We start from the raw sequence: 13,398 nt of genomic DNA on the forward strand, positions 1-13,398 counted from the left end.
AGCCTGTTGAGCTGATGACTGACTTCCTTCCCTGCTGGGATCTCACTCTGATACCTTCTCATGTTTCTGTCTCCTCATGGTTTTCCGTCCCACCGACTCAGTATGTATGTACACTATGCATGTACTGTATTATGAATGTATGCATGTTATGTAAGCCAAACTTGCCCCTCTGTTCACACCCATATACTGTATCTAGTGATGGTGACGTAGCTACAGAAACAATATAGGCCTGTCAAGCTTTTATTTTGGGGCTGGCTTCATCTTTCTCTCACTCTTTCCACACAAATCTGTCAAGTTTACTTTTGTTATATTCATCAGGTTTTATACTCTGTAGACATTTAACTTCACAGTTAATAACAGAAACATATACATCCTGACAGAAGAGAATGCAGACAAACAGTATGTTTACATCCAAATGTTTCCCAATTTCTGAGAAAAAATGTCCAAAAAGTCATTGAAAGAAAAGGCAAATCAGTGTATTTCAATCAGCTTTGTCAATATTCTGAGGAAGATTTAAACATTAAGGGGTGGCAGCACGTTTAAAACAAGTCGATTATAGGCATTTCATACTTGATTTTTTACTTACTTATGTTAGTTAAAGCTAGGGTTGGTAATCTTCTTCAAAAACATGTTTGTTATATTTGTTGAAATTCTCATTACACTGTGACAGCAATCAATAAATCAAATGCTCTGACAAAAAAAGAAAAAAAATATGGTATCTGTAACTTGACAGCTGTGAGTACTAACAATAGCCATGTTCGTTGTTTACTTTTATAATGATACTTTTGGGGGAGTGGCTTTGGAGGGAGGCCTGAAGGGAATGACTGTCATTTTCTCACTAGATTTAGCGACTTTTAGAGCTAGTGCTACTAACTACTTTCATTGGAAAAGAGTTATGGTACGTGTCCACAGGGGCGTTTTTTATCGCAAGGGGACGCGACGCTTCCCAACATTGGACGCTTGGTGTGCTGTCCCTAGAAACAAGGCACTCGGCTCCTGATTGGACGAAAGCTTTCTCATCGTTGGCTGCTGCTCCCAGCTTTCAAACCGGAACCAGTATGGAGGCTCGTTTGGAAACTTTCTTCTCTTATTTCACGTAAATAGTTCACTGAAATGTGTTTCTGAAAACATTTGAGGCGAGAAATAATCCATGCAGTTGATGAATCTGTCTTTATTTTGGATCAACAACGTTTATTTTAAAAGATCCTCGTGAGTTTCGAGACGCGGGGAGTCGCGTCGGTCGCCCGTGATTTGCATAAAGTTGACGAGCCCTCAACTTTATGCAAATGAGGAGCGGGCGTCGTGACGCCTAGTATCTCGAATCGCGACGCCACACTACCAGAATGCATTGCGCGGCTGCTTACATAGACAATAAATGGGGAGCGTGGAAAGCACGGAGCCTGTGGACACGTACCATTAGCAACGCTGGGCTCTGTTTTTTCAGTTGAATAATTTTAAACATCAAGCGTACTCTTGCTAGTTTCACAACATTACCGACCCTAGCTTTAATTAGTTACATTAGTTAAACCTGCAGTAGGCAGAATGTTTTTGGCATCACTGGGCGAAAAGTATATAATAACCTTTCATCATATTGTAATTCAAGTGTTCTGAGAGAAAACTAGACTTCTGCACCTCCTCATGGCTCTGTTTTCAGGATTTAAAAAACCTAGCCCATGACGGGAGACTTTGGCCAATCAGAGGTCATTTCAGAGAGAGAGCGTTCCTATTGGCTGTTCATTCAACGGAGACAGCTGTCAATTACTCGTGAACTCTGATCAAATGGACAAACTAGGCAGCGCTGATCAAATATGAATCAATATTATGTTACTGTAAAATGAGGAGAGTTTGTGATCCGGCAGCATTGTTGAGATCAGTTCAGGAAATACCAAGCCCCGCCCACCAGCCGGGTCACAAACTTTCTCATTTTATAGCTAAACAGCACACTACAAGATGTTTCTGAAAACATTTAAGGCGAGAAATAGTCATTACAGTTACAGAATATTGATTCATTTTTGATCAGCGCTGCCTAGTTTGACCGTTTGATCGATGTTTGTGAATGATTGACAGCTGCTCAGAGATGGCAAGGCTCCAGCTCAGCTCTGATTGGTTGTTTTCCTCCGGTCTGTGAAATCTTGCAAATGCCATTAGGAGCACAGGAGGACACAGAGGCACATGAGGTTTTTCTGATTACCTGTCTCATGCACTACTGTCAGGATATAGTGACTGTTTTATAAAAATAACCTTTTTTAATTATATTTGCTCCAATTCTGCAGCTTTAATGTCTCCCACAGAAGGAATTGTTTTTAATTTCTCTAGCATCACCATCAGGTCAAAATTCAGTTTCTCCAATATTTTATGACCAAATATCAGCCTCAGCTGTACTTTGTGTTTAGTGCTATAATTAACAAAGGTTAGCAGGCTCACAGTCTAAATTAAGATGAACATTATACCTGCTAAACATCAGCATGTTAGCAATGTCCTTGTAAACATGTCAGCATGCTGATGTTAGCATTTAGCTCAAAACACTCACAGAGCTGCTACCATGGATGTAGATTTTCAGTCTTGTTTAAAGATATTGTGGATTTTTTCCCAGAATGTTTCTTTTCAATATGCATAAATAATTGGATGTAAACACACTGTACAGTAGCTACAAATGAAAAGGTAAAAGAGAATTAAGTAAGAAACATAACTGGTTCCCTTGATATGAATCTGACCTGGGGTCTCTCTCACACACACACACACACACACACTCAGACACACTCTTACTGGAGGTGGAGGTGTGGGGCTCCTGTTCTCTCCTTCCTCCTCTTCATCTTGTGTCCCGGGACAAAAGGCTCAACTGTAATCTTTAATAATCCACCGGACTGCATCAGCTCATTTGCCCATCAAACTCATACTGTAGTGTCCCATCCGCAGGCTCCACACTGGACCAAAAATGGTCCCAAAGTCAGTCCCCCATGAGTCAAACCACTGACTTTTATATATAAAGGAATGACCACAGTGTGTGTGTGTGTGTTACAATACGTCAACACCTGGTCTTATCTCCACACAGAGACACACACAGTTATGTGAGGTATCTGGGGTAGAGTGTTCCTTCACCAGCAAGCACGGGCTTGCTGAGTCACAAACTAAACACACAGTCTGGGGAGCGACGTGCAGACCACGCACACAGTTTTCTGAGCTCAATACTCTGTGTATTTCACACAGCAACTCATTTTTTCTTCCTCTGATAATCCAAAATCAGTAAATTGAACACCCTTCTTTCCTCTTCTTGCATAAAAAATAATCCAAAAAAGTCAGAGAGAATACTATCTTCTGATTAGCTCCATCATAATAAACAGGAAAGTGATCCTTCAAGTTCAGACTGGTAGCGGACCCTCAGCTCCTGCTACCGATCCACCAGAAAAAATGCTCAAGAGGGACACTGCCAGCAGCATGTCCCCAGGAGCAGAGTGCCTTCCCTGGGTACAGCCTGCCCAGTTAATCCCTATCAGTTCCTGGAAGTCTCAGCTTGTCTGATCGCTGTGACCAGCCTGTCCGATGTGAGACGAGAGGACTGACTGAGTCCTCAACAGACAGCAGTGAGAGGGACGAAGACACGGGGGAGGGAGGGTGAGAGAGAGGGAGGCGGAGATATGAAGACAGGAGGGAAGACTGAGATGTCTTCACTGCTTTATACTCATTATTTAGTTTGTATTGTCTAAAGAAAGAAGTATTGTCAACTGTAGACAAAAAACAAACTTCAGGTTCTCACTCATGTAGAAGACAGAATGATGCACAAACAGTTACGTATATGGCTTGTTTATAGGATAACTAAAAAAAAAAAAAAAATTCCACCTATGTACTGTAGGTCTTGCTTCAGTGTTTATTGTTAATTTTTTCATGACTTTATAAATTACTTTTTAGGATTTAGTTTTAGTTTTGAATGCCTTTTAAAGCAAGTTTATTTTCTAATAACTTCTTTTAAAACTTTCATTTATTGGCCTTTTAATGACTTTATATGCTAAGTTTATTTATATACATTTAAAATTATTTTTCATTTATTCATAGAAAATCTTTATAAAAAAAATCTTTATTTATTTAGATTTTTAATGACTTTAAAAATAAATGTATCTTTTACTGTAAGGGCTTTTTCATTGGCTTTTTAAGATGTACATTTTTAAAATAACGTTTCTAAAATAAAGCAGAACAAAAGTTCTGTTTTACTTTGGACTTTTGAAATGACCTTTTAAAAATACTTTATTTTTAATTACTTTTAACATTATCTTAATTTTAACGACTTGATCAAACATCATTTTTTTTACATCATTTCATTGATTTTTTAAAAGACTTTTTCAAATTTAACCAACTTTTTAACTGATTTTGTAAAACTTCTTTTACTATAAAAATAAGCTTTATTCAGGACTATCAAGTTTTTTCAAACTTTAAAAAAAAAGGCTTTAAATGAATATGCTACTAGTTAATGAAATCATATTCTGTGCTGAGAAGCCTGCACTGTAATCTTGGAACCCATCGGTTATCAGTCTGATGACGGATAAGCCACCGGGGGCAAGGGGCTACATATCTGGGGTTTCGGCGTAGCCAACAGATATCCTGGCTAGGACTTCCTCTTCCGTTCTGCTGCTCATTGTTTACAGTCCAATTAGCAACTTGAGATGGGAGGCTGGAGTTGGAGTTGAGAGACGACGTGTACGATCTGATTGTTTCACAAATAGCCGATTTACAAGCTAATTCTAAACCAATAAAAAGCTAAATCATCGTCAGACGATAGCCACTGGGTTCCCGGATTCCATTTTGGCCAATGCGTTCCGCCTCTTTTGCTCTCCACTTGGACTGTTTACCTGCAATCAACCAAAGCCTGCTAAAACGTGATTGGTCAATACTACTCAGACTACAAAAAAAACAAAACTGAATTCTTCCAATGCCAAAATCGTGTCCCGTTGCCTACAGATTCTTTACATTAAATGCAGAATCTGTTTATAGATATAAACCTGTACTAAACTGTGCTGATCAGAGTCATCTGGCAGCAGGAAATGCTAAAACTTGTTGATGCATTGAAACTAAAGGTGAAGAACTTCTTACAGAGAAACATCTACTTCTTTACTCCTCTTCCAGTTCACGTATTTGTCTTTGAAGACTTGCGGAAGCTGAAAAGTTCCAGCGTTGATCACACATTAAAACCTTGTAGGGAAGCTTCTCTTCCTCTCTCTGACACATTGACTCAGGGGACGTTGTCGTGATATTATCAGAGCAGCTGTCCTCTCTCTGTCTCTGCTCTGGTTTCTGAGAAGCCCGGGGACACCGCTGACCCTAATGGGCTAAATGCAGCTCACAAGCCAGATTGCTAATTCATAAACAATGGACTGGATCACAGACGGCTCTGACTAGGGTAGAGTTACACACACACACACACACATACACAGTTAATGTGGAGTGATTACTGACGCAAGAGCAGCCGCAGGACACGAGAATGTCATTACACACCAATCTGGACCTGGGTGTGTGTGTGTGTGTGTGTATGTGTGTGCCATGAGAATCTGTTACCAGTTCGAAATGAAACCTTGAAGCAGTGATTTTCCAACAGATTTCTCCTGCAGGTTCCTCTATGCCCCCCCATGCCAACACAACTCTGTTCTTGCTAATATTGATAGCCATATCATAGCCAAAAATTGCCAAAATTACACCATTTATCATAGTCAGAATCTGTAAAAACAGAAATAATCGTCAGATTTTCAAATTTCCAGCGGTCCATGAATGAAACGTAACCAAATCTAAGCTTAAAATTGTGATATTTCATCAAATCCTTTTTCCCCCAATATTGGTAACACTTGTGGGCAATTGGAAAGTTTTTTTTATGATTTGTGGCATTATAACTATTATACTGCACAAAGGACATGTTTGAGTTCTCCCTACTTCTAGCCATGACCATTAGAATATATTAGAATAATACTTCTTGTGATGCAGCTACTGTATAAAATATGATCTGATCTAATTTATGTGAACCAGAGAAAGATTAAAGAGGACAATGGAAACCAAAAATATACTAACATGGAGCATCTCAGTGGTAAAAACAGCGAGAGAGTAAACTAGAGAGGACGGTCTGTCTTTGATTTGACAATCGGAGACAGAAGACAGACTTTGCTTCAGTGCCTTCAGTTCCTGATCTGTATCCATTAAAAAGAGTTCAGCAGACAGCAGGACGCCGCCGCTGGCCCAACTGTCACTTCCACCGAGTCGACTCGGACTCACAGAGGCTTCACAGCAGCCGACACACCGCCTTCGAGCTCACTGCGGAGCGTGAAGATCACACACACTCACACTACCAGTCAATGAACACACAGAAACACACTATCCGACCCCTGTGGCTCTGCTCTGATATTAAGAATCTGATAGAGCAGCTCTGTATCTTCAAAGAGCTACCAGGAGATGTGGGAGAGATAAAAGCTGTTTTTATTTGGACTACAGCTACAGGCACACATTTATACTGTCATAGATTTTATTATTATTATCTTATTATGGTTCAGCGAGTTAGGATCCTAAAGGGAATTGGGAAAACAGGATTTCCTCTACAAGCTACCAGAGGAAATCTTTGGATGAGTAATACCAAAACTGCAGATTGTTATGGCAGGAAACCTTTATAATACATTTGTATCCATTATTTTGCATCATGTGCCTCAAACAATCTGTTCATTCAATTCTATTTCCTAATCCTAGACACTGTGCAAGGGGTTTTTCTCAGAAGTTCCAGGTGTTGCACACTGCTTGGGATGATTGTGCAAGCGCTGCTGTAACAATAACAGGCTAAGCTGATTCAAGTTCCTGTCAGTCATACGGTGAGTACTTTTACATGCACACCTGGTAATAACTGGGTATGTAGAGTGGTCTGGTCATGTGCTGGCATGTAAAAATCATAACCTGGTTTCAGAGCCCTTATCTGGAGGAGTCACAGACATGCCTGCGCCACCGTACATGACCTGAAACCTAAATATGTCCATCCATGTTTCTCTATATTCAATGTAAAAAGCATATCCTGAATATGATCAAAGTCAGGATTTTAGTGTGTATGTAAATGTTTCCACCCTCAGTCTTGGGGCGGCTGTAGCCCAAAGGTTGGTGGTTCGATCCCCAGCTCCTACAGACTGCATCTCGAAGTGTCCTTGAGCGAGACACTAAACCCCAAGTTGCTCCCTGGGTTAAATGCAGAGGTCAAATTTCAAGTATGTACCTGTATGTACTATGACAAATAAAGGTTTCTTCTTCTTCTTCTCTTCTCTTCTATTAAAGATGCTAAACGAGAGATTAGGAGCACTTCTATTGCCTCCACATGGATCTCAACATGGCAACGGCCTAGCCGGCGTCTCGCAGCTAACGGTGCTAACAGTGAAAACAATTGCTACAGTACTAACTGACAGTGCTAACAGTGGAACCGGAGGGTGGGTGGTGTGTCAACAAAGCACGGAGAAGCTATCTTTACATTGTAAATAGTTGTTTTTTCTTGCTATATAATTTATATATAAATATTTTTTACCGTTATAATTCATTGGGAGTAACATCAGGTGTACAGAAAAAAATAAAAGCAGATGTGATTGTCCCTCCATACTTTGGTATTTTTCCCCCAAAGCCCACTCCCACCCAACCCTGACCCATTGCTGATGTAAAAGGATAAAGAAAAAAAGACAAAGTTACATTTAAAAAAAAAAAAAGAAGAAAAAAAAGAAGGATAATAAAATATGATAAAAAATTTAAATAACATAAATAATAATAAATAAAGTACACATTGACAGTGATAATAAGTATAGGATTAATCTCAAACTACAGATAAAATAGGCTGAAAAACTTTACATCAAATACTCAATGCTTCAAACAAGATGCGTTCAGTTGTCTCATAAGTACCAAGCTCAGTGACACCAACTACAAAGCACCGTGTACAAATGGACAAATTAACTTTTAGTGGTCATTTGTTTATGATGTGATACATTTTAGCTGATGGAAAGAAATACATCTCATAAGTCTTTTAGTCTGCACAAATACACTACGCCCAATTAAAATTAAAACAGATACTACAAAACATACAAGTGGTCTTAATCATACGGAAGCAGTGTCAGTCGGTCAAAATATACTGCTATATTAATGCTCTGGATATTGTATAGAGCACCTTTAAGCTTGAACACAAATACTAGTAGTTCTTGAAAACTGTAATATACGGTAGTATACAGCTAGAAAATACGACTATGTACTGTAGAGGACCTGCGGCTTGTTTCTCCACTGAACAGTGTCGACTGAACCGACCTGCACCTTATCCGACCCCTGTTGTTGTGCTGTTTTTAAGGTAGCTCGGGGAAACAGGGGATCTCCAGAGTGAGTTACGAGGATTACACCATAATGACAGATCTTATATTCCACCAGTTCTTCGGGAGCAGGACTGTCAGTCTGACTTTTGTTTCCAAACATGTACAACTTTTCGAGCGGGACGATAAATCAGCTGCCTGGCGCACACACACTCTGATATAAATAGGGTGTGCATCTATACACAGTGGGATGCTCAGCTGTTCTGGTACACACACACACACACACACAAACACACACAGACCTGGACTCAGTGGCTTTTCAACTTTGTCCTTTAACCCTTTACTGGAAGCTCTCTCCGGTAGGATTAACAGTTGAGACACAGACAAAGGTGGAACGTGGTTTCCAGTGATATTTAAAGGACTTGTAAGTGACTTTTTAGGCTAACAACAGTCGACAAACACACACACACACACACACACACGCTAGAATTCAACACTAAAATCTGCCCACTGGACAGAAACTCAAAGTCTCCACAGAAAACATGAAATGTTTTAAGGTGGAACAGCAGCTTCTCCTCCACCGTTATTCAAAATACCACACCTTATACCACCTTATGTATCTGTGTTTGGTTCATTGCATCGCACGCTCAAAAGCTTTCCAGAGGACACCTCTGGAAAAACAAGGCAGCCAGGACAGGCTCTGATTGGGCAGAAGACAGAGGAGAAGATGGGTACTTACAAACTGCCTCTTCTGGGAAGGCTCAGCTCCTTCTGAAAGAGAGAGAGAAAGAAAGAAAGAGGTGTTTTAATTATTTAGTTGATCACTTTGCAGCCAATTGGTGAAGAACGTCATCAACAATCAGACAGTTTGACATCAAACTGTGCTTGTGTATTTCAAAGAGGTCAGTACAGCTGTTTGACCAACAGGTGTCACTGTGACATCACTTCACAAAGCAGTTTCACCATGAGATCTCGTGTTTTTCCATCAGTTAAGTGTTCAAAGTCTGTTAATGTGCTTAAAATCTACAGGAATTGCACATACCCTGTTTTATGCAAATCAAATAAAGGATAGTCGTCAAAGTCAAAATTATTTCATTAAGCTCACAATCTTTACAGATCCTCTCATTACTGGAAGCCAGCAAAGTACAAGTCTCATCTCCACATCTGGAACTCACATACTAAATTATAAGAAGCCAGGAAACCTCAGAGTCAGTGACAGATGTGTTAAGAAGACCCTGTTGATCTTCTTCACTTTGAATTAGAACATAGATTCTATGAGACGATGTGTCCATCCATGTATGAAAAGGTTGAGTTTCATTTGTGCACTTGAGCTGCACTTTCTGCAAGCAACCACCAGGGGGCAGAGGAGTGTCATCATAATCATCATGACAACTCTGCTGCTTTATTTATTAACGGACAATGCTTGTGAGAAGCAGCAGCCTGCCACTTTTGAATCTGAATGTGTGAACAAGGTCTGCTTTTTGTCAAAGAAAGCTTTATCCTGTTGCTGCTATTATCGTGAATTTTGGTACGTCTGAAACGGTGAAACACAGAGCTCATGTACCTGTAACCTGACAGCTCCTTGAAACAGTTTGAGAAAACAGACCACCGACATTACAGACCTCCTGGTGAGCACCACCTGGCCAATAGCACCAATCAGTGTGTGTGTGTGTGTGTGTGTGTGTGTGGCTGAGGTACATGGATGTTGAAACGGTGTGTTGCCAGACTCCTGAAGTAGGTCAACAGCTGGTTTTACTTTGAAAAACATCATTAACACCTTCATCAGCATCCATCAGTGTGAACAGTGCAGCAGTACTACTACTTCAGACTGAGCAGAACACACACAAACGCATATATACATTTATAACTTTTTTTGTGTTTCCTAGTGATTCATTTAATTTTTGTAAAAGTTATGCTTGGAAAGAGTTAAAAAAAACAAAAAACGTATCAGGGCTTCCACTTACGATTATTTTCATTATCGATTAATCTTCCTATTATTTTCTCAATTAATCAATTCATTGTTTAGTTTAGTTTATTTAAAAAAAAAATGTAAACATTTGCAAATTTTTATGTTGATAAGCTAAAAACAGGAAAAGGTAGAAATGATTGAAACAATTATTTGAAAAATATAAAATAAATAAAAGATTAAATTGTCAAATAAACAGAAATGATGCATTCAAGTGCAATCTTACTGAATATACAAATGACTTCCCTTATCGGCTAGTATCAGTTAGTTTGTGAACGCAGCAGCTTCCCAACAGCACATGAAAAAGAACAACAGCAACTGGATACCAAGAGGAAGTCACGCCTCACTCTTTTATAACCATTCCTCCTCTTGTCTTACATTTATGTTGCGCTGGCGGTTTTTAAAACGACGCTACTCTGATTAATTCGAGGACCTTCCTGTGCTCACTGAGCACTCTGCAGAGAGAGATGCACCGTTTGGCTCTGTTTCCAACCTGCTTTTATCTCTCCATCACACTTTCTGTCCGTCACACACACACTCTGTGTTCCAGCGTGGGACGGCTGTGTCAGTCTCCCTCTATCTCTCCTCATATCTCTCTGTGCAGATAAGCTAATGGACATAATGGAGTTTAGTCCGAGCACAGTGAGTGGGTGAGTGGCTGTATGGCAGAGGTCTGCAGAGAGAAGTGTGCGTGTGTGTGCTATGATAACATCAATCAAAACGTAGCTAGTTTTCATTTGGCCCTCCCTAGAAGAGAACGGAGCCAATTAGCTGCTGTGTGTGTGTGTGTGTGTGTGTGTGTGTGTGTGTGTGTGTGTGTGCGTCCCTGTCAGTCAGACTGGACCTAGTGATTCTATTAGTCCTACGAACAGATGTTGTCCAGACCTAGAGGGACGGGAAATGACTTGAGCATCACAAGAGGAGGCGACCTTTTATAATCCCCTCCCTTTAGGCTGCGTTTACACTACAGGTCTTAAAGCCTCGTTATAGTAGAGCAGAGAGAGTTTCCCTCTGTCTACCTGTTCATCCACTCTTAAAAATGCCATGTGTGATTACACTGAAAACAACGACAAAATTTCACACGTGAGCCGAACCTTTCAGCAGGACAGAGATACTAACAGAAGGCAGGGGGAAACACATTATGACTATTGACTTGAATGTCACGACCCATCAGACCTAGTTCATGTTCCACCCTACTGTTTTTACACATAAAGGTCAGTTTACCAGCCATGTCGAGAAACTACTCAGACTGTGAAGAAGGGACATATCATTTCAAGAATTTTTTTATGAGGCAGCTTCATCTGAGAAGGGAAGCCAATGCAAAGTGCCTTCATTTGCATTCTTTCTAATAGCCAGCAGGGGGCGACTCCTCTGGTTGCAAAAAGAAGTCTGATTGTATAGAAGTCTATGAGAAAATGAGCCTACTTCTCACTTGATTTATTACCTCAGTAAACATTGTAAACATGAGTTTATGATCTCAATCGCTAGTTTCAAGTCTTCTTCAATACAGCATGATGTTCATTTAGTAAATTATGGTCCCATTTAGAGTCAAATAGACCATAAAGCAGGGGATGCTTTAGGGCGTGGCTACCTTGTGATTGACAGGTCACTACCACGGCGTTGTCCAATCTGGGAGTTGTCAGTGTGCTTTAACCCTTTCACAGTGTGTTTTCAGTTCATGGAAGTTAATTATAACATTTTGGTCGCCTAAACATATCTTGTTCAGTGTTCCGTTGTACTTAGCTCACTTCTGGTTGCAAAAAACAAGATGCCTACGGCCAAAATGCCGAATTAGAGGCTTCAAAACAGCAATCCACAAACCAATGGGTGACGTCACAGTGACTACATCCACTTCATATATACAGTCTATTGATAAAACCATCACAGGCACAAATTATTATTCTAAACAATGTATTTCTATATGTCTTAAAACTAGAGCTGTCAAAGTTAACGCCATAATAACGCAATAACTCAATTCCTTCTTAACTCCACTAATTTCTTTAACGAATTATCACAACATGCAATTTTGAAGTTGTAGCAGTTTTAAAACTAGAGTGAAGATACCGGTATCATATGAAACTAGAAAAACCTAATGAATCCATTGATACCGACCATGTCATACTAGCTTGTCAAGAAGAAGGCTAAATAACGCTCCAAACTTACGCTACATTTTGCGTGGAAAAAATGTCATGGCCATTTTCAAAGGGGTCCCTTGACCTCTGACCTGGAGATATGTGGTTGAAAATGGGTTTTATGGGTAACCACGAGTCTACCCTTTACAGACATGCCCACTTTAATTTGCGATTAATTATTTGATTTGATTTACAGCCCTACTTAAAACATGTTTTGATGGGATCTTTAGGACTGGAATCCGGAACGATGAATGCACAGGTGCTGTATGTGTGGGAGAAATTATATTTAAAAAAATTCGAAATGGTGCCGTTCATCAAGTGAGAGGGGAAAAACAAGTTACTTCAACAGGCACTTCAAACCCTCTTCTTCATCCCTCTCACCAACCTCTTAACCTTTCTCTCATTACCCGTCTCCCCCCTCTCTCCCTCCTGCCTCACCTCCTCAGTTCGACTCTCCTGTCTGGCTGTGAAACACACACACACAAAAAGAAAATAGAACTGGAGATGGGGGAGAGAAAACGAGAGGTGTGTTTAAGTACTTTATGCTCGTATCATCCATCCGCCCACGCAGAGCTCTGTAATGTGAAATAATGCTCGTCTGAAACCCTCGTCTGACAGTTTATTGCATTATGCTGTGTGCTTTAGTGTGTGTGTGTGTGTGTGTGTTGCAGCTGCTGTTCACCCCAAAGCCACCCTGCAAAAAATAACCCAAGGGGGGAAATAAGCTAATGCCTGACACATATACTGTACACAAACAGCCTGCTTGTATTAAACAAACCAAACCGGCATAAAGAGAGCTGTGATGAAATTATCCCCAGTGATGGTTGAGGAGCAGAACACAAAGCCTGAAGCAATCTACCCGATGGGATACAGGCATCGATAATAGGCTTTATGGCTGAGAGTGAGGGAGAGGCAGACGGGTCGGGAGGGTAATGTGATTAGAGAGATGGAGGGAGAGAGGAGAGGGTGAGTGGAGGTAAAGAGATGTAGGCTAAAAGGTAATGGCTCAAGC

General features: G+C 40.3%; 1 protein-coding gene across 12 annotated transcripts in view; it reads right to left on the reverse strand.

The window, feature by feature from the left end:
• Positions 1-13,398, reverse strand: part of mast2 (microtubule associated serine/threonine kinase 2) — a 212,974-nt gene that overhangs the window by 74,434 nt on the left and 125,142 nt on the right. For 10 of the 12 annotated variants that reach the window (XM_037770190.1, XM_037770201.1, XM_037770189.1 and 7 more), the window contains one exon: positions 9,028-9,059. In XM_037770190.1, coding sequence (XP_037626118.1) covers positions 9,028-9,059 — 32 coding nt within the window. Of the gene's footprint in view, positions 1-2,766; positions 3,564-9,027; positions 9,060-13,398 lie in introns of those variants that run through there. The other 2 variants (XM_037770197.1, XM_037770195.1) reach the window with 1 other exon arrangement.

The sequence above is a fragment of the Sebastes umbrosus genome, chromosome 5 (genome assembly GCF_015220745.1).
Source record: "Sebastes umbrosus isolate fSebUmb1 chromosome 5, fSebUmb1.pri, whole genome shotgun sequence".
In the NCBI taxonomy this organism is placed as follows: domain Eukaryota; kingdom Metazoa; phylum Chordata; class Actinopteri; order Perciformes; family Sebastidae; genus Sebastes; species Sebastes umbrosus.